This window comes from Falco biarmicus, chromosome 5 (genome assembly GCF_023638135.1).
Source record: "Falco biarmicus isolate bFalBia1 chromosome 5, bFalBia1.pri, whole genome shotgun sequence".
Lineage (NCBI taxonomy): Eukaryota > Metazoa > Chordata > Aves > Falconiformes > Falconidae > Falco > Falco biarmicus.
The window spans coordinates 83,771,222-83,792,520 of NC_079292.1; the positions used below are offsets into that span (position 1 = coordinate 83,771,222).

General features: G+C 44.6%; 1 protein-coding gene across 3 annotated transcripts in view; it reads left to right on the plus strand.

The window, feature by feature from the left end:
- The first annotated feature begins 426 nt into the window (after positions 1–426).
- Positions 427–21,299, plus strand: part of LOC130150658 (alpha-2-macroglobulin-like) — a 39,949-nt gene continuing 19,076 nt past the window's right edge. For all 3 annotated transcript variants that reach the window (XM_056341805.1, XM_056341806.1, XM_056341807.1), the window contains exons 1-16: positions 427–701; positions 5,816–5,999; positions 6,852–7,011; positions 7,555–7,607; positions 8,317–8,337; positions 11,185–11,353; positions 13,282–13,366; positions 14,078–14,201; positions 14,932–15,046; positions 15,171–15,280; positions 16,150–16,311; positions 16,588–16,815; positions 18,484–18,547; positions 19,781–19,923; positions 20,275–20,424; positions 20,639–20,809. In XM_056341805.1, the coding sequence (XP_056197780.1) occupies positions 442–701; positions 5,816–5,999; positions 6,852–7,011; positions 7,555–7,607; positions 8,317–8,337; positions 11,185–11,353; positions 13,282–13,366; positions 14,078–14,201; positions 14,932–15,046; positions 15,171–15,280; positions 16,150–16,311; positions 16,588–16,815; positions 18,484–18,547; positions 19,781–19,923; positions 20,275–20,424; positions 20,639–20,809 (2,199 nt within the window). In that variant the 5' untranslated portion in view covers positions 427–441. The remainder of the gene's footprint in view (positions 702–5,815; positions 6,000–6,851; positions 7,012–7,554; positions 7,608–8,316; positions 8,338–11,184; positions 11,354–13,281; positions 13,367–14,077; positions 14,202–14,931; positions 15,047–15,170; positions 15,281–16,149; positions 16,312–16,587; positions 16,816–18,483; positions 18,548–19,780; positions 19,924–20,274; positions 20,425–20,638; positions 20,810–21,299) is intronic.

The following is a 21,299-nucleotide window of genomic DNA, read 5'->3' on the forward strand; positions in this document are numbered from 1 at the left end:
GTGGAAACGGAACTTATTTCCATGTCTAAACCAGTACCCCACCTTTTGGATTGTATTCCTGACAGATTGTCTAACACATAGTAGCTCTGTTAGCAACTGTGTCAGCAAACTACTGCAGTAGTATGTCAACAGAAATGTTTCTGTCAGGGGGTTTCCTCTTGCTCTTAAAATACCTATAAACCTGGCTTTCGGCTTCAACAGTACCCCACATCAGAGTGCTGTGATTGCACGCTGCCCACAGGGAATGTTACCCTGTGTTGAACATAGTTCATCTCCCCAATACGGTGGATCTCTGGTGGGTTAAAGAAAGCAGGGTATGAATTATTCAAAGATTTCTAATATAAGCACTATCCAATAAATGCCCTTCCCCCACTTGGAAAGTCTCTGGCCAAATACTGTCCCTCTGTTCCAGCTCCTCCTTATGCCTCTCCCTGTTTCCGGATGGGCCCTGGCCCCCAGCCCTTATCTCCTCCAGCCCCTGGGCTGTTTGCAGAGAGCAGTTATAAAGAGGCTGACGGAGCAGAGAGTGGAGGGGAATTACAAGGTGCAGGAAAACTGCAGCACCGGACCAGACTGGGTGTCTGCCTGACCCGTCACAACCTGCTCTGCACCATGAGGAAGGACAGTCTGCACAGCAAACCAAACATCTTCCTCCTTCTCCTCTTCCTCCTTCCTGGAAACACCTCTCCCACCACAGAACCGTAAGCTACACAGGCAGAGGGGGGAGGGTGGTCTTACTGCTCCTTTTTTCCTTCAGTTTTCTTCTTTCCTGTCAAACAGCTGTGAGTTTCTTCCATTCCTGCCCCATGTCCCACTACTAGCCAAGCCCTGAGCTTCCAGCACAGCTCTGCCAGTGCTCCCCACTCCCACCCTGCAACCCCCTGGGTGTGCAGCCCTGGGACCCCACCCCCCCAGTTCTGCCAGTGCCCACACTCCTGCCCTGCAGCTGCCTGCTAGTCCAGACCTGGATCCTTGCAGCACCTTTGCCTAAGTATATTCCTGCCTAGAAACCTTCAGGTGCCTGGAGTTTTGTGGGCATGATGCCAGAATCCATGTACTTACCTCTCCTGTAGTATCCTTGTTTTAATCACTGAGTTATTTCTCCCCGTTCTCCTGTTGCTTTCAAGCCAGTTTGCTCCCCTTTCTCCTGATTCTTTCAAGCCAGTTTGTTTCCCTTGGCAGCATGAGATGTACTTGTTCCCAAAGAGGATCTATGACCTAGATTCTCTTCCTCTGGCATGGAGCCTGGTGCTGGCACCCTCCCCTGGGGCATCTACCCCAGTGTTCTGCAGACCAGCAGCCTGGCTACAGTGCCCACTCTGCCGAGGGCCCCCAGGAGAGGAACAGCCTGGGATGGCACAGGAGGACTGGAGTCTGGCATCCCCACCCAGCCTCTCCTACCAGAGAGAGGTGCTCTGCAGCCTCTAGTCTGGACGGGAACAGCTTCTCTCTTCAGACCCTGGCTGCTGTCACATGCTGTGCCCCTTGCTGTGCTGGCAGAAGCGCAGTTCTCACCAACGTGGATCCCATAATGATGGCTACAGGGAGAGTTCATGCCCACAAGCACCGCAGTAGTGGTAGCAGCTGTAGCAGAAGGTGCAGCGTTACCGCTGGTGCTTGCTGTGTGGTCAGGGGTGAAGTGGTGACTGGCTCGGACTGAAGGACCTTTGACTCACACTGTTCCATCAACCCCTCATTCACCTGTCCTGTTTGGGTGCTTCTCGGGTAGATCTGCCAGCCAAGTTTGCTTTGAGGTCACGCAGAGCCCTCTGGTCTCCCTACAGTAATTTGATATAATTAAGTAATTAAGATTAAGTAATCTTAATTCACCTCTGCCCAAGATCAGGGAGAAAGGGAATGAATTCCATACTGCTCAGACCTCCTATGAGCAACATGCTGCTCTTTGTCCCTGACCTGAGCACCATCTGGGGAGGGGAGAATGAGGAAGGACTGAGGGGGTGAGGGAGAAAGGGGTGTAGTTGGGACCCCCAGGATGGAGATAGGAGGCCGGTGTGTGGGCAGTGGTGTCTCAGCAGTGAATTGCTAGGTAGTAGGAGGGTAGTAGTTTTGTTTTAAGTGCTGTAGGGTAGATGGGGTGCTGTGAACACAGAAGGGAAGCTGCCCTTGAACTGAAGACAAAATGAAGCTTCCAACCAAGACTTGCTTACTGTGCTCTGCACAAGTAGGGAAATCGCTTCTTCGAGCAGCAGCAGTTGCTGCTATTTCTGTTTCAGATGTGACTGGCTGCACAAGGGACGCAACTGAGGTTCAGATTACATATTAGAAAAAAAAAAAAGAACTTATTCACCAAGTTAGAGCAGCACTGGAACAAGTGACCCAGAGAGATGGTGGAAACTCCATCTGTGGAGTCCTTTGCAATAGTCCTGTTCCAGGAGAGAAGTTGGGCTTGAGATATCCAGTGGTCGCTTACAATTAAAAATTTTATGAGTCTGTAAAATACTGACAGCAAGATTATTTTTTTCTTGCTCTGGGTCTGTTCTGGAAGAATTCAACAGGAGGTTTTGTTCTCCTGTTCTGGTATGTGGTTGTGCATGCAAGCTGTTTTACAATGCAGTGTACATGCTTGGAATACACTGCATATGGTCAGAAATGCAAGGTCATGATGGCACTTGAATTGACAGGTGTGGATTTGGACCGATGGAGCTGATGAAATTCACTGCCTTCTTTGGTTGGGTGTTTGTTCTAGGAAGTAGCTGAGAGTCAATACAGACATCAGTCCATCTTAAGCTAGAGTATTACCTTCTCTATATACACAAACATCATTTTTGCCTCAGCCACTTTCTCTAGGGTCTCCTGCCACTCCTTGATTCCTGTTTCTGACAGAGTCACTGCCTCTGCTGTCAGAACAGTTCACTGCATGCAGGGAGGCTTCTGAGGTCTCTTGGGCAGCCCAAGTGCTTTTTGTCCTGGAATGGACTTTGTCACCCAAGTTGTTTAAAGCTCCCATAGTACTTTAAATCACCCAACTCTTTTCACCAACGCATCCCAAAACAGCTAAAGGGAGTTCTATGAACAACATATTTCACACCCTTGTTTCAAAGACAGGGAAGCTGGTGTAGGGGGAACTTCTGTGCATTGGCCAAAATTTCAGCAGAACAGTGAACAGGAAGAGGAATGAGGCCAAAATCCCCATGAACTAGGTCACGCTGTCCCTTCAGGAGGCTGGATGTTACAGTCAGATTGCCAGTGCCGCTGACAGGGGGCAGGGGAAGCAAAATCAGGGGAAGCAGGCACAGGGTGAAGCTGTGGTGAGAAGTCTATGGAAGAAGGGGAGCACTGGAGCAAGCAGATAGTCACAAGCTGTAAGTCACTGCCTGGGTGGCTGGAGCTCCCTCCTTTCACTGCTTCTGCAGCAGCACGTACTGACTGGAGTTGCTGGCTGGCTCCTCACCGTGCTTTATCCCGTTGCCTGGTGGTGAGGGAAATGGAATTACTGCCTGGGTCCCACTGCCTCCACAGTAGTTTTAGGAATTCCCGAAAGCTCAGAGCCCAGGCAATAATGTAGCTCTGGATGGTCCCAGCTATCTCTTTCCCCAGGGCTGGCACCACCTGGCAAGGTGCCCATTAGCCTTCCACAGTGGAGAGCCCATGGAAAAGCGGTATGAGCCATCCTGACCACAGGTTTCATCCTATGCATATACCCTTCAGACTGAATTACCACCAGAACCTTCCAGTGCTGCATCTGGATAGCTCGAATGTGCACAGGGAAAAAGGAGTACCAGGCCCGTAAAAGTGGTCTGGCATCAGACCAGAGGACTACATTGGCTCTGTAATCTCTCTGTCGTGGAAGCCAGTCATAGGTAATGAGGGACAGAGTAGAGGAGCAAGGCAAGTACTGTGGAAATTAATTTTCTGTCTGCTGTAGCTTTATGAAGCTTTTATCAGAGGTTCAAGGTCTTATTGTGGCAGGGATTACACCTGTGCTGATATGTTTTCTAGCCATTTCTGGGCAATGAAGTTACACAGGACATTTTTAGTATCCTGCATATCAGGTGTAGCTGATCTTCTTGCCCTCGTGAGCCTCATACCAAATTTTATGAAGGCGGTGCCACAGGGCAGATACCATACGTCGTGGAGAGTTACTAGCAGGTGAGGAGTGTCAGCTTCTTTTAGGAGCCTGCACTTGGCTGGACTCGAAGGTAAGGCTCTAACAACTGTTCAACTTAGTGGCACCTGCTGGCTCCTTTTGTCCCTCACCCGAGGGAGGACAGCCAGCTGTGGTCTGTCACTTGATGCAACCTGGAGCCACAGCCTGGCCATACCAGAATTGTACATTTGGATTGTACAGCACACAGGAGTATTAAGTTCCTCGGTAATTGTGTATGTCAGTGAAAAAAAAGGTTTCTGTTCCCTTCTATTTTTAAGCCAGCTGCTTAATATTTCACCTGGTGGTGCTTACTACTCCTGTTGTCACAAGTGATGAACAAACCATGCTTTCTTTTGTGCACGTAATGTCTTTATAGCTTTCTGTCATACCTTTTTCCACACTGAAAAGTCTTAATCTATGTAGTGTCTCCTCCTATGGAAATCATTCCAGATTCCAGATCATCGCTGCCATCTTTCACTGAATCTTTTCTGCTAAGTCCATTTTATAAATGTATGTCATGTGAGGTGTGGGAGTACCTTGCAGTTATACAATGGCAAAAAGATACATTCTGATGTGTCCCCTGTTCCTTTCTGAACGCTTCCCTACAGTCCATTTGTTACTTATCACTGAACGAGAATTTTTCAAGAGTGATCAACAGTGGTCATGTCTGAGTGGTAATAGCCTGCTTATCAATACAGCATATATACAGCATATATACAGCAGTATATATGCTGTTGGGGTAACTTTTTCCTTCCTCTATGGATTATTTTCCCTTTATGTGAAGTTCATTTGCCATTTTTGCTACACAGTCCCACCACACAGTCCCACCATATGACAAAAGTTTTCCACAAATATGTAAGTCAGTTTTAGGTTTTTTCTTACCCTGCACAATTATCAGAAAATTATACTTCCCAGATCATTTAGAAGTGTACTGAACAACAGGGGTCCCAATACAGGCTCTGGAAATTTTCCCTTGTTCCTACCCTTTGTGTCCTATCTTTTGACCAATTATTCCATGTCAGAATTAATAATTTGATTTATTAATAAAAAAAAATAAAATGATCCCTTTTATTGGACGGCAGCTTAGCTTAAGGATCTTTTGTGAGGGACCTTTGTCAAAAACTCATTGAAGGCCCAAGTACACTTGTGTTGCGATAAAACACTACTCTCTGAAATCCTTTGTGTGCTTATCTTAATAAGGTCCCAATCTGCAAGCACTCACATTTTTGCTCAGCATGAGAAGGATTTGGAAACCTGGATAGGCAAAGCCAGAAGCAGCCAGACAAGTGGGTGTTTTTTTTCAGCCCTAAACCTGCTGAATTTTCAACCTTTTTCAGCTAATTCCTTTGAGTCTCAATAGGAGATTGTGGAATATACAAAAATCAATTAACAGTCTGGAACCTTTCACACCCATCCTTACTCCCTGCTGTGAAACCGAACAAAACATCCTTTGTAAGGGACTCTCTATTAGCATAGAAATTGTTCCTTCCACTGTAAGCACTTTCCTGCTTTTAGGCTAATTAGTTAGGCAGTTTGATATGTATAAACCCAAAATAAAATGGATGCTTATCTGTATATGCACTGCAATCACCGGGACAGTAATGGATTAGGCATGCTGATTTGTTAACTTCCTTTCACTTAATACTGTTTCCTTAAAACTGTTTCACATTTCTGAACCTTCTGATTCTTGTTTTCCTCGCTTCCTAGGCAGTATATGGTGCTACTGCCCTTTCTGATACACACTGATTCTCCTGAGAAAGTCTGTGTTCAGCTGACCCACCTGAACGAGTCCGTGACGCTGAGTGCCACACTCGAGTATCAAGGGGAAAACAGGAGCCTGATTGATGATGTGGTGTCAGAGCAGGATGTGTTCACCTGCATCCCTTTCTCTGTGAGTATGTCATCCTTGGGGGATGATCCCTTGTGTTTATTGATGTGGCACAGTGGATCTAAACAGTCCAGAGATGAGAAATAAGACACGCTGCAACCAGAGACTTCTAAGCTAAGACAAACAAAACATGGATTTGGTGTGGAAAACTGACGGTGGTAGCCTTATGAGGAATAATTTTCCACCATTATCAAATTCTGTGCACCACATGATATTTCTGTACATGCAAGGTTTAAAGAACTCTCTTGGGATCCTTCATCCTGGAGCATTGACTTACAGAACATATCCCATGTTTCTTTGATCTGTGTAAGCCTTAGAGGAAAAATAGCCAAGTGGAATGAGAATTGTAGGAGCTGAGGAGTGGTTAAAGGCAGTGAGGTTCATGAGGTCATTTGTCTCCTGGCACTTATTCATGATTGTTTCCTGCAGAAGGCTGGTTGGCGAGTAATGTACGCACACCCCCTAAACAATGAATCTGGGTTGATTTCCATTTTGATAAATCACAGGATGGAACAAGATCAGATTCAATATTTCTCTAAGGAAAGCATATAAATGAAGGAAGGGATACGGCTTCCAGTACTGGAAGCAGCGAAAGAAGAAGCATGGAGGAAACTCAAGGAAATGGAGAAGATCTATCATTGCAATAATTCCCTGAAGGAAAAAGATGGTTTTCTTGAGACAGAGGAGACAAGCTGTCCAAGCTCATATCAGAAAATCATCTTTTTTTCTTGCTTCCAGCACTGAGTCTCTGGTGTCCCTTTAGGCAACTTTCAGACCTAGCTAATACTGAGTCCTTCAAAGGCTTAGTGCAATGGGATGAATCAGTAGAGGAGTTATTCTCTTCACTTTCTTTAGCTTCCGAAGTTCAATAGCAGCACATCAGTGGCATTTCTCACTGTGTCGGTGAAGGGGGCGACACTGCAGTTCAGGAGCCGCAAGTCGGTGCTGGTCAAGGATTCTGAGAGCTTGATCTTCGTCCAGACAGACAAACCCATCTACAAGCCTGGACAGACAGGTAAGGGGAATTGGGTTGGTGCTGACTTTGAGGGCAGAAAATCTTACGGGCTTCATTCCCCAGTGGCTCCATACTTTTATTTAAGTGGGGGAGTTAAAACATCCAGTAAATCTTATTTCTGTCAGCTGAGATCTAGGGCATGTGGTATCTTCATCATTCCTATTCTCCATCCTCCCGGCACCGCATCTCAGCCAGATGTAGGCACAGGCTCAGATTAATTCTACTCAACTAGAGGCACGAATCTGGGATGACTTCAAAGCATAGTCTCCCTTGGCTGCACCTGAACCAACAAAGCAGGACAGACACTCCCAAGGGACAATTCTGTTCAGCCAAGACCTGATTATCCTTCTAAATTTATCTGTCTCTCACCATCTGCAAGAGAAAGAGCCTGAAGTAATTGCTTCCATAACTTAGAGAGCTCAATTCAAAGCCTGTTGGTCCATGGAATGAATATGACTTATAAATTATTGAAACACTGACATTTCCTGTTAATGGCTACAAATTTAACAGTGGAATTTCCTTCTTTTCCATTACACTCTTCAGTTCTGTTTCGGATCGTCTCTCTGGACAAAGACTTCTACCCGCTGAATGAGAAGGTAGAGCCATAATTCCTTGTTGTTAACCAGGAGGCCTAATTCCCAGTTAACACCATTATTGTCAGCACCCAGAACCACTGAAGACAACTTTTGAAGCTTATGATCTTTTCCTACTCACAACTTCCTTGACCCATTCCATATGCTGTCCTGGGACACACTCCACCTGTCTCTGTTGACTGAGAAACATCTCCCCTTTTTCAAAGGGATATAGGTGTTTAAAACCAGATTTGCAAAGTAATGGATGTGGCCAAGCATGTAGGCAGGGATCTCATTACTGAAAAATTGGGTGGGACAAGTTTCCATTGAAAGTGACAGATGGGCAGTTGTTTCTGGCAGTGGGTGCAACCACATGCTTGGACGCAGAGAGGGCAGCATGACAAGGACTTGGTTTTAAGGAACTGCTCGGATGTGTAAGTCCACCTTCTAGCTTATTTGTTCATCAGTTCCTCATGCAGACAAATGCTTTGAAAACTCTTATCATCGCACTTTCATACCTCAGTAAGACAAGAAGTTGGGGGTCTAAAATATTATAGAAGAGATTCTTGTAACCATCAAGAACTAAGGAAACAGAGGAAGTACAGAAAAGGAAAAACCCAAAGGACTTCTTAGAAGGTTGTTCTTCTGCCCTTCAGTCCAAATTTGGAAATTACTTCCATTCATATGTGACTAATATTTCTAACGGTGATTTTCCTTTTTTCTTTTCCTACAGTTTCCATTTGTCTATGTTCAGGTGAGTGGATAACTGCATGTCTATTCTTTCAGCTGAATGTGCAGGCACAGAGCTAGTAGTCTCCAGCAGTGGTGTTTTCAGGCTGAGGTACAAGGGAAAAAACATGGGTGCATGACTTTTTTCCTTTGTGTAAAGGAAGGCTGAGTAGCTGGGCATCAAAGTAAGTTCTGACAATGGTTCTTTTATTGAGGAATGTGCTGCAGAAACAAAAATAGTTAATCAGTGCAAACCATGCTGTGAACAGATATGCTTACCTAGAGGTTGTATCAGAAGGGTTTATTCCTCTTCCCAAGCAGAACTAAGATTTTCTGTCTGCTAAGTGTGAAACCAGAGAACTGCATTAAACAAACTAGCAAAACTAAAGAACGAAAATTCTGTAAGCAGATGTCCCCTATCTTTTCTCATGGTTTGTTTTTTTTTTAAACGGTTGAACTTCAGTGACAGACAAAAGTTAACAGGATGGATGCTTCTGTCAGTAATTCAAGTACAATGAAAACGTTTCAGCAGAGAAAACAGAATTTTACAATTAATACCTGGGACATCTTTTAGTGGAAAATTTATGGGAAGAACCCAGCAATGGACCTTGAAGCCATGACAGCAGCCCAAACAATGCACAAATCTGATGTTGGTTTGTGTGATTATGGGTCCTGTGTAGTCAGTCCTACCATTGCTCCTTGCTGCTTGGGGTTGCTGCACCATCTCTCTCTAGAGCTGGGGATGTTGTCACAACAGGGGAGGCAGAAGGTAAGCCAGAAACAGTCTATGCTCCTCTTCTTTTCTACCCTCCTGTCAGAGTGCTGTCACTCTCTTTTGCCCTCAGCAAACTTCCAGAACAGAGCTGCAGAGCTGGCAGGCCACTGACAGTCTGGGATTATTTGGAGAAAGAAGAGTAAGAGAGCGTGTGGTGTGGGATAGCAGATGGAAGAGAGCATCTCAGAACTACCTTCTGCTGAGGTTCTCCCATGGGGTTGTAGAACAGGTCCCTTTCCTTTCAATGAGACGATACTTGATTGAGTGCAGGAGTTTCATCAGAGGAGCAAAAAATAAATCTTATCCACTGCCTCCAGAAATGCCATATGCCTTTGCCTAATAAGCTAAATAATTTCATGACATTTGTGTGTGTGTATGTGTGTGTCAGTACCATGAAAGGCTTCAATTTTAACCCACTGGGAAGGCCATCCTGTGTTTTCAGCTCCAGCCTGTGAGGCATGGTGTTGGTTCATGCTCTTTAAGCCCGCTCTTGTAGGCCTTGTCCTTCATCCCCACCATCACCTCTCCCTTCCTCACTGCTCCTTCTCAGTCCAGCACTGCCCTCAATTGGCTTTCACAGATGTCTACGAGCAGTCTTGTAGAGTGAGAAGCTCATCTGGCAGCAGATTCACTGTTTTCCTTAGGGTATATTTTTCAGCCAGATCACAACTGCCAGTGCAGTTTACCACCTGCTTGCACGAAATTTGGACTGGCCCAAAGGAAAGGGTGGCAGGAGTGAAGAAAGGTGACAGCTTAAAATCAACAGTGCTAAGGAAATAAATGTTCATCCATCCATACCCTTAATGTCACTAATCGATCATACTCAGGCACAAAGGAAGAAGTTAGTATGAGCCTATTATTTCTGAACTATTGTCCTGGCCTATTGTTTCTGTCATTTAAAAAAATACCTTTCTGAGGAAAAACAAACTCACTTTCAGGCCTTCCCTATAAATATATCACAGAAAGGACAAGTTCACAAGCCCAGATGTAAACATTTTCTTCAGTTCCTCTTCCAAAGAAGCCAGGTGATGTCCCTCACAACAGGCGATCAGCTTTTCAGCAGGGCAAACCATGATGAAGAGGATTTGGTGAGAGCTGTGGGATGTTTTACTGACTGTGCCCTCCTTCCCTGCGTATTTCTTGGAAAGAAGGCCCCCTCTTCTGCCCCGTGACTGGTGGCCTCCAACTGGGGGATGTCATTCACATCCCCTTTTCCCTGAGCCCTGAGCTAAAATCTCAGTGAAGTAAATGCACACAGCTGCATACCTTGAGTTGCATACCTATCTAGAGTAAATAGGCTTTTGGTGACAGCCAAGGTACAATGCAAAGAGCAGGCAGAAAATAGAAGACTGTGAACATTAACCATCCTGCTGAGGAGCCTGGAAAGGGTGCTGCAAACTACGCAGCACCACTGTGCTTGTTCAGTGACTTCTACAAGAAATTTGGGCCTAAGCTGATGAATTTAGAGCACAGCCTATTGACACTCAATTTATAATGAGCAATACTCATCTGTACTAGTGATGAGAATTCATCTTCAACACTGGGAGCAGGGAGAGGTCTCACCTGCATGCACATGTGGGATATACTTTGTTCCTGTCCCCACTCCCCCTCCCCACCACATGCTTTGGACTCTTACAGATGCGTTTTTCTCAGTCCCATAGACAGATCAGCTGTCTGGTTCCTCAGCACATTGCACACTGGTACTCAGACAGTCTCTATTCTGGGCATGGAAAAAAAAAAACTCTTAGTGGGCTGTATAGGAAGTGAAGGAGACTGAAACTTCCCTTCTTTCTCCATGTGCTCCTGCTATCTATCCTTGTCTTGTTATCTTACCAGTCTGTCTTTCCCAGCTTCCTGGCCCATCCTTTGTAAGCATGCAGGTAGAGCTGAGGGGGAGACAACACAGGACCTGCAGGGTTAAAAAGCTCTCTTGCATGCTAATCTTGAAGAATTACAGGTGAGTGCTCACAGGTCCTCACAGATAACTGAATAATTACAGCTAGGCATTTCTCAGCCAGGATGGGCTGGGAACTTCACTGCTCCATCCCTGGGAGCCTTCTGTACTGTCTTGTGACCTTGAGTTATCTTCAACTGCAGGATCCCCAGAGGAACCGTGTGTACCAGTGGCAAGGGGTGGAACTAGAGACTGGCCTTAAACAGCTCTCTTTCCCCCTCACCTCAGACCCCATCCAAGGCTCCTACAAAATAGTCGTGCAGAAAAGCTTCTCATCCCATGTGGAGCACTCCTTCAGTGTGGAGGAATACGGTAAGGAGAGGAGGTATGGGCTGCCAGGGGGGCTGACAGCAATGCCTTTCACTTTGACCTCTCAGTTTGGGATTTCCTGGGAACTGCATGGAGAAGGGAGGGACTGTATACATAGGCAATGGGGTTCAGAGGGGCTGATCCAGAAGGTGCTGAGTATCAGAGGTGGTTGCTCATTTTAGGGCATCTCTGCAACCTGCCTGAGTTTGTGTTTGCTCATAGTGGTCTTGGGAGTACAGGGTCTGACAGGCTTCATGGCATGGCATGTGGCACCAACCAGCTGGCACTGGTTTAGCCACTTTTCAGTCCAGCAGCTTGTTGCAAGTAACACTAGATATGGAGTAAGAGATGACAATATTTTGGTGACCCTGTTTTGCTTCTCTCATCATCTGCATCGGTTCTGTTTCTCCGTTTGTCCTCTCTCTTTTTCCTCTTCCTTGTTTCTGCGAAAGCTTAGAAAACGTGTTTGGTAGAATAGTTCTAGAATTTGAAGAACACTCCACAGATGTTACAAGCACATGCAAACAGACTGGTAGTAGAGACTGAGTAAAGAGAAATGTGTTGCCCAATGGAGCATTCTAACCCCCAGTTATGTAATAAAACCTCTCAGGTGTTTGTAGACATGTACACTGGCTAGGCTGTGTGCATTTGAGGAGGCTGCTTGGCTCGTGGTCCACGCTCCCAGGCTCCCTCCAGCTGTACATGGAGCCCAAATGACCCAGCGCATTGCTCAGAATGTGCTGTTCCTGGAACACACAGAGTGTGACCCAAAGATTGTCACTGAACTCCATGGGCCCTGGCTTATTTGGTTCAAAGTCAGGCGTGGTGGCTAGTATGAACATGGTAAATAATTTGAACACAAACCAGGTTATAGGCTTTGACCTGCTGTGACAGATGGGCTGTCCCTCCACCCACAAAGATCATTCTGAACACCCCCAAAATCAAAGGTGTATACCCATTTCTTAGCCTCACTCTAAACTTGTTTTTCTTCTATTTGTTCTTTAGTTTTATTCCCTTTAATCTCACCTGTTGCTAATTCTTATACAGCTTTTTGAGGAAATGTGCCCTGGAGTTGAAACATTGAGCTTTGCCTCCATCCTAAAGGCAAATTCATTCTAAACTGCATAACCTGAGGTTGCTTTCCAGTTCCTGGGTCTGGGTGTGCACCCTCCCTGGTCTTTATTTCCTTGTGCTGTGAAAAAAACCTCAGGTGCACCGCCTGGAAGCAGGCCATTACATGCTTCAGTCCAGCCCCAGGCTTGGGTAGTTGGGGGCTTAGGGTTGCCTGATGCAATATGGGAAGAGTGATGTAGCTTCATACTCAGGAGAAAAATATGCCTTTTACTTGCCACCTATATTGGGCTTTATTGCTACCTAATTCACTTGAAAATGTAGACCTGAAAATCTATGGCTAGATTCGCTAGAACTGTCTGGGCACGTAGGACCGTTTCACATGCTGCCTTTTAGTGAGCCTAACAGCACCTTGGGATCTCCAGAACAGTAAGAAACAGCCAAGAGAGTCAGTGATTTAAGCTGTTTCTATGTGGTAAATTACAAAGGTGGTGAATGTGCTGCTCCAAGTCTCAGTCGCAAATGATGCGTTGTGAAACATGAACACAACACACAGGACCAGCGTGTCCTTCTGAATGAGCATATGCAAGGAATGTAAACAGGTGTCTGGTGCCAATGGAATCACATGAGCATGTGCTGCCCATGAGGCAAGGTAAAGGTTACAATCCTCCTTAATTCTCTTTAAACCCAATTAGTGGTGAAGGCTGAGAAAAATTAGGGAAGGGGTAGCAGAGCTGTACTGAAGACGACAGAGAGGTGATGGTTCATATTAAGATGATCCTGGCTCTGTGTTTGGGTTGCTGCATAGCACACAGCTCTCCTTCACTCTTCTCATATCAAACTTTCTCTCTTCTATCTAGTGCTGCCCAAGTACGAGGTCCTGGTGAAGCTGCCCAAGATGATCACTATTAAGGACAAGGAGCTTTCAGTGTCCGTCTGTGGTCTGTGAGTAAATCTCCCTCGCTTATCCTTCACTACTCCTTTCTGCTGAGGACTGAAAGAAGAGCTGGGAAGGCGTTTCTTAGTGTTCCCAGACATCTAATACAGGCTTGTTCCACCCTATCAATCCTGAGCCTGCTACTTGGCCTGAAAATTCAAAGTGAAGGTTCTTCTCTACGCTCCTTAAAAAATGATGCCAAACTAGTCTGCAGCTCTCCTCCCAGTTTGTTGTACATTTTCTCTTCCTATCTTTATGTTTCTTCAGCTGGAGCTTCTCTGCCAATCCTGAACCCTCAAATGCTCAGATATGTCAAATCAGACATCATTTAAACAGGTGGTGCAAACCCAGTGCTCTCATTTTTAACTCATAAATTGCTCCTCCTGAGCCTCTGGTTGCCTTTCTACTTTTTCACTAAACCCTCAGTAGTTCATGATACAAGGATACTCCTGGCTGAAATAATTTTCTACAGACAATCTTTTTCTGCATTCCTGCGGAGATCTCCCACCTCGAACAGATAATAATGGATGATGGAAGAGTCTCACCCGGGAAATCATGGAAATGTAATCACTAGAACCATTAAAATATCAGATTAGTCAGTGATAAAGAAGAAATATTAGGAAATCATTCACAGAGGTCTATAAGGAGATATATCTAAGTGTGACTCGGACTGATTTTTCTCATCATCTGAAATACTGTTTAACGCTTTGTGACTGTAGGTACACCTATGGGAAGCCTGTTCCTGGTTTGGTGAATGTGCAAGTGTGCCGGAAATTTTCCCATTCTGCTTCAAATTGTTATGGAAAAGAAGCAGAAGCTGTGTGTGAAGAATTCACTAGGCAGGTGAGCCCTAAAATTAAAATACAGGGATATTTTTTATGGGTAATGGGCAATGTTGTCTAAGGGAGGCTAAATCTGCAACTGTTGGGAGATAGCAAGACATCAGAGAGGGCAATCTGTCCAAGGAAAAGCAGATGTTCTCAGAGGAAGGTATTTTTAAGAAGTGGGTCATTAAACTGGAAACAGAACTAATGAAGAAACCCCACAGCTGAAATCCTGACCCCGCTGAAACTAGTGACAAATTTCCAGTTAGCAGCTGTGAGGTCCCTGCTATTGGTACCCAAACTGAGAAAAGAATCTGTGAAAGGATTTTGTAACTGTGGGAGGGACTGGCAGGGAGCAAGGAGCAAAGAAGATGAGGAGAAAACAAGATGGCAGTATTGCTTATGGGTCAAACACAAGAGAAAGGAGAAAGGGCAACAAGGAAAAGAGTGAAGACAACAGAAGAAACAGGAAGAAAAACAGAACTAGGGTAGGAGGGAGTTAATGAGGAAACCAGTGTGTGCCTTGAAGAACTGGATGCCAAGTACCTCAAAGAACACAGAAAATGTGTGGATGAAACACTAGAAAACAGGCTGTAAACAAGGTCTGGTCTTGGAGACAACCCTAGAACATAAGGCTTGGTTTTCATGAACAGAAGTTAAGCATGTTGGGTTTGGGGTATCTATTCCTGTCCCACAAGGCACCACATTTGTTCACAGAATTCCAATTTTCTCTCCCACCCCCTGCTTAGGCAGATGCTCGTGGGTGTGTTTCTGCTGTAGTAAGGACCAAGATATTTCAGCTCCAGCGCAGGGGATATGAGATGAACATTGAGGTACAAGGCAAGATCACAGAAGATGGCACAGGTATGTATCACCTGGAGATAGCAAAGTGATGGCAGGCCACAACAGAAGGGCAAAGTTGAAGAGGGTGAAGTAACAGTCTAGAAATTCTGCTATTCATTAACAATCCCTCTTTACTTTCTCTCAGGAATAGAGATGACTGGAACAGGCCTCTGTGAAATCACATCCATCATGAGCAAAATCAGCTTTGACTTGCTGGACTCTCAGTACAGACCAGGAATCCCACTCTTTGGGAGGGTAAGGAACTTCTGAGACCCTGGACAATTAATGGCATAGCAAACTCACAGGTGCACGATCCCATCAGAGGCAATAGCTGTGTGTGCAGATGACATGGTCCACCTTCCTCTGCCTGTGCACAGACAGATGAATTACTAATAGTTGAGGCACTCTGACAGACCCTGAACCTCCTGGAAGTCAGCCTAGTATAGACTAGAAGGCCCATTGTCCTGACACATAAGAATACCATCACTGAGCAGCAAGCGTAGGCTATTCCGCAAGGGAATGTCATCCACGTGCAAAGGGTAACCACAACACAGGTGGGCGTAGTGACACCAACAAGGGCACAGTCCCACAGTACTCAACCAGACTGAGCAGAGCAGGGGAGGTGACAATAACAGATACCACCAACAGTTCAGTGACCACCAGACAATGTGAAGTGATGAGTCAGGGCTGAGCTCAACCAAGGAAGTCCAGTTAACCCGATGGAAGAGCAGGAGAAAGAGCTGGGTGGAGTGGACCTCCAATGCAGCTTTAGTCAAGGACTGGAGCAAGGCACAAACCTGAACTTAAAGTTCCTGAACCAAGAGGCAGATGATATGTGGTGGAGGTCCAAAACGAGGCTGGCCAGGGTAAATAAGTTCTACTGAGGAACTTAGGGCCCTGACAGATGATTTCCCTGGGCCGATCAGATTGTTTTGCTGAGTATTTTCTCAGTTGCTGCCTTAGACATCTCAGGACTCACCTCACAATTTCTACATTCATGTCTTTTTCTTCTCCATAAAGAAATATACTTCCTGGCAGGGAGGAAAAGAGGGAAGAGGCTTTAGCAGTTGGAAATTGTTTTCTGTTTCTAGTCTAAAACCTGAGGTTTGTTTTTGCTCTGTTAGGTGAAGCTGGTAGATGGCACTGATGTTCCAATTGCCAATGAAACCATCATGATTTCTGTGGATGGAGACAGTTACAAAGGGAATTACACCACAGATGAACAGGGACAATCCTGGTTTTCCATAGACACTACCACCTTCACACAAGCCTCCCTGGAAATCCGAGTAAGTGGCAGAGACAGGGCAGGGGAACTGGGGTAAGCCTCTGTCTTTCTGATCAGCAGGGGAAATATCTATCCATGGGTTATCAGTCTTTCTGCCAACTGGAAGATAAAGCAATTTCTTGGCAGGTCACCTCTCTTCTCTGTGTCTTCTGTGTGTGTTCTCTACCTTCTCCTAAGAATGTGAAATATAGAATACACTCAGAGTTTTTCTGTGGACTTTCATGTGACTTGTTACCTGGTTTTGGTCAGGTATGAACTTTTTATTCTTCTTTATCAGGCTGATCATAAACCTGAACTGAACTGTTATGACAGCGACTGGATCACACCTTCATATGAGCATGCCATGCGTAGAATAAATCGATTTTACTCCCCTAGTAAAAGCTTCCTCAAAATTGAGCCAAAGCCTGAGACATTAAGTTGTGGCTCACCCACGGAGATCCAGGTGCACTATATCTTCACACCAGAGGCCGTAGGAGAGCAGAAGAAAATTGTCATTTACTATTTGGTAAGAATTATTTGTGGTTACTTTGATCTACAGCCACAGAGAGCACTGTGGCACATACAGCTGCATGCCATGATGAGCAAGCACGGCAATGCCATATGGTCAGTCCTTAGTAGTAATGTTAGAGAGAGTTTGAAACAGAAATTGTGGCCTGCAGCAGTGGGATTTAAACACATTTCAGTAATGTTTCTCATGTTCTCTTCTGTGTACAGAGATGGGTAGTGTGTACATGTTTTATTAAGTACAGAAGAGAGACAGAATGTTGATGGAGAGAGCATTGTCTTAGATGCAGCCATCCAAGACTCTCATCATACTCCACTCTGAGTTTCCCCCATTCCAAATTCTGGTTTGTATATGGTCACAGCTCAGAAGCCAGCACTCAACAACAAAAAGATTAAAGATAAGGAGGAAAGCTGCTGTCTCCTACTCAGTTTTGTCCTTTGTTAGTCATCTGACCACTGAAACTAAAGCAACACCCCTAACCACAGTACCAGAAAAGCCCAATAAGCTTAGAGTTTAGGTTGTATATCAGGCAATGATGGGAAGTTTGGGATACCACACTAATTGGAACAGACTATAACATGCTGGTATTGAGAACCATGAATCGAATCATTTTGGGGGACAGAGAAGAGAGACTAATTCAGCTGTGACTGAACAACGATCTACCAGTTTCACTTGGCAGCACGGGAAGAATCAGATGAATATTCAAACAGAAATTCTTTCCCCCTAAATTTGTTTTTCTGGTTATCCTTTGATGATACTAGCAGAAGAGACAAGAGTAGCCTTAGAGGGCTAGAAGAAATCAGTGGAACAGACACTCCTGTTCTGATGGATTCTACAGAACCTCATGGGGACAGACTGAGATTACAAAAAAAAAGAGAATAGAAACCTGTGGTAGAGATGTCCATGTGCTTATTTTTAAGACTTCTAACAATGAACTGGAGCACAAGATTTCTGTTTATCCTGGTAGCCTGAGAAAGCTGATCTTAAATATATACATAAAGCAACCAAACAGTGAGGGAGCTTACATTTTTATAGCTGTGGATCCCAGACCTTGAAATTAAAATGGTGCTATGGAACAGATATCCTACATGGAATGTAACTGTATAAAAGGCATTTTTGACTGTGAAAAAGGAAAATTTTGTAGAAATGAGGAAAATAGAGGCAGCATTCAGGCTGTTGCTTACTGCCTCGCTTCAGGTACCTTATTCAAACTTTTATTATTTACAACCTGTGCTCTTCTATTCCAACCCTGTGAGTTACAAAACTAATCCTGATTAAATTTTTCTCCAGGCTGTTTCGCAACGCAACTGAGAGTGGAGCTGAGGAGAACTGTTGATCCTTAGTCTGTTCCAAATTGTTAGAAATGTGCATATAACCCCCAAATTTTTGTGTGCTCAGAGGAAAAGTGCATTTGAACCTGATCTATACATGGAGTATGTACAAAAGGGAAGCCAGGTCTGACCAATGAGGAAACATTGGATCTCCTAGGAGTAAATGTTTCTGTCTCTAAAGACCCAGTAAATTCCAATCTGGCACTTGCTTCTTGGTTTTGCTTACCATTGGCAGTGCTACTCATACTCACACTATACAGTTAACCCAGTGAATGTTCATTCTCCTTCCCTTCAACACAACTTGCAACAATTACAGGAAGGTTTCTCTGTCACACAGGTGATGGCCAAGGGAGACATCATGTTAGCAAACACCCACAATCTGACTGTGAATCCTGGAGAAGGTGAGAGGACTATGAATTTTTAGCATTTCTGATGACAATTTGGAGGCAGGGGGGACCATAGAGAAATTATTTCTATTCAAACATTTAATGTTTGAACGAAATGCATTTTACAAATTACATCTTTTTAAATGAAGTGGCATGGGTTAGTTTTGTTTCCTCTGAGTTCTGTCAGGTGCTATTTTTTTGGTGAAAAAAAATTAGGAAATCCAACAAAAATTATGCATAATGTTTTGGTCATTTCCTCCTCAAACCAACACTTTCTGCTGACCACTCTACCGTATTCAGACTGTGGATGCATACTCACTAGTGTTGTGAGACTCACATGTACAGTGAGCAGGAAGAAAAGCATGTCTCCTTTTCTTTCTCTCTCTCACTTGCTTTCATTTTTATAAAATATATTTATATTTATAAAATATAAGGGTATTGTTTCTCCCTTGCAAACATGCAAACACACACATACCTGTATTCTAACCAATACATTTAATTTTATTCATCTAAGTGTCCAAGGGTTACACATTCCTGAGACTTATTACACATAACTGACACTGGCTGTGATGCACCTTTAGAAGTCTTTCAACAATGAGACCAGGGAGGCTTTTTGGAAGTCTATGAGAAGGTACATGGGAGTAGAAGATCTTGGGTGCTGCGTGTTCATAGGGAGTTCTGCATTCTCAGTAGTAGCAGTGACTAAAATAACACCCTGGATAATATCAAGAGGTGTTCTACAGCTTTGTCCAGGTTGTGACATCAAGCTCAGGCCCACTGTGGTTGGAGCAATGTTTGGTGTTCCAGCTAAATGCTTCCTTAGCAGAAACGTTGCAGTTATTCTTTGAGCCACTCTGCAACCCACACTGCTGCCACCCTCTACAACAGTCCCTTATTTCTGCATTTTTTCCCTCACCTTTTTTTTTTTGTGTGCAGTGCACAAGGTCATGGAGCTTGAGGTAAAAAGAAGTTGGTAACATCAATAAATTATGCCAGATGTTAACTGGGGAGAATCTAGAGGCTACGTTGAAGCCCACCAAACTCACCTCACTTGGCTATTACACGATCATGGTTTGAATGCAGGTGTCTTCAGCAACAACCATAGACTTCAGCCATGTATCTGTCTGTATTCCTGCCCCTGTAACTAAAAAATATTCAACATGAGTGAATTTGACTTTTTTGTCTGGGGAAGGTAAATGCATATCCTGGAACTTCTTGTATGTTGCTCAGCTTTTTTTTCTCTGTTAGCTTACGGAACATTCCAGTTGACCTTCCCTGTTGAGGCAGCAATTGCTCCCCTGGCACGGATGCTTGTGTATACCATTTCACCCAGTGGGGAAGTCATCGCCAGTTCAGCAGATTTCCAGACTGAAAGCTGCCTCCCCAATAAAGTGAGTCACAGTTTATGAAATCCATGTTTGTCTTGTGGCCAGCAGTTCAGTTATGTATTCCAGAATGGAGGCAGAATTCACAACAGGTTCATGAAATGGTCTGACCAGATGCTGACTGAGGGTTAGTGATGGAAACTCCAGAACAAGTTACAAAGCCACAGCTGTAAAAAGTGGAACAAGACAGAATGAAATTCACTGGTGATTATTAATTACATTGGCCAAGGCTGAATATGTATTAGGAGAACTGCAAGGCAATAGCAGAGCTCGGTTCACAAGGCTAGGTGTTTCAGTATAATAGCATGTAACATCATCAGGAAAAGTGACTGCTTTAATTTCCTTTTGGAATTGCAGGTCAAATTGAGTTTTGTACCCAAGGAAGGTCTTCCTGCCTCTAACACACGCCTGCAACTCCATGCCTCACCAAGGTCCCTGTGTGCCCTTCGTGCTGTGGATAAGAGTGTTCTCCTTATGAAGCCTGAAGATGAGCTCTCTCCCAGTTCTGTAAGTCTTGGCTGTTTCTGGTAATGAGCAAGTACAAGAAGCAACCAAGTACCTATTAACACCACTATAGACATGGAGCCGTATATTTTTATAGTTGCATTCACTACACCTGTTTTTTAGAAGCTGGCTTATATCAATGGACTGCTAGGTAGTGCCTGTGTCCCTGTAAGTGCTGACCTGCCACCTCTTTCCCTGGTTAATCGCATTTCCCCAGGTGTACGATCTTCTCCCACTGAAGGAAATCCGAGGTTATAGCTTCAAGGACCACTACTTGGAGGAAGACAACGTAAACCCTTGTGTGTCGCTTGACAATCTATTATTAAATGGATTTGTCTACATACCTATTTCTCCTGACGGTGAAGGTGATGCCTATGACATTCTGAAAGTAAGCACCAGCCTCTCATTTTTCTTTGTTATTCCTTTTTGGAATTCAGTCTCCTCTTTCCTCACCTGTTCTGAAGGGCTTTTTAATGAACTTTGCTGTAAGCTTGCTAACTTTTGTGCACAAAATAACCAGGCCCAGGCTCTGCATCTATGTAACCCATCATTGGTACCTAAGCGCTCCTCTGAACCATTAAAACTTTGAAAGCTCTCCTCATTGCTAATAGAGATAGCTGCAAATGAGGTCGGGTAAGGAAACAGTCCTGAGAAATGACCTAGTGACCTGTGGTGCCACAATATTAGAAATTCTTCCTCAGTCAGGCATGTTCTATCTGGTGTAGACAGGTCTTTAATAAAGTGCCAGTACTTTGGTAACCCACCTATGCCCATCTAAAGAGTCCTGCACAAGACCTTTTGGGTACCCTCAATCCAATGCTTTTCACACATGCTATTGCCACCCAGGCAGCTGTCCCCAGGGTAGATATGTGGCCTCA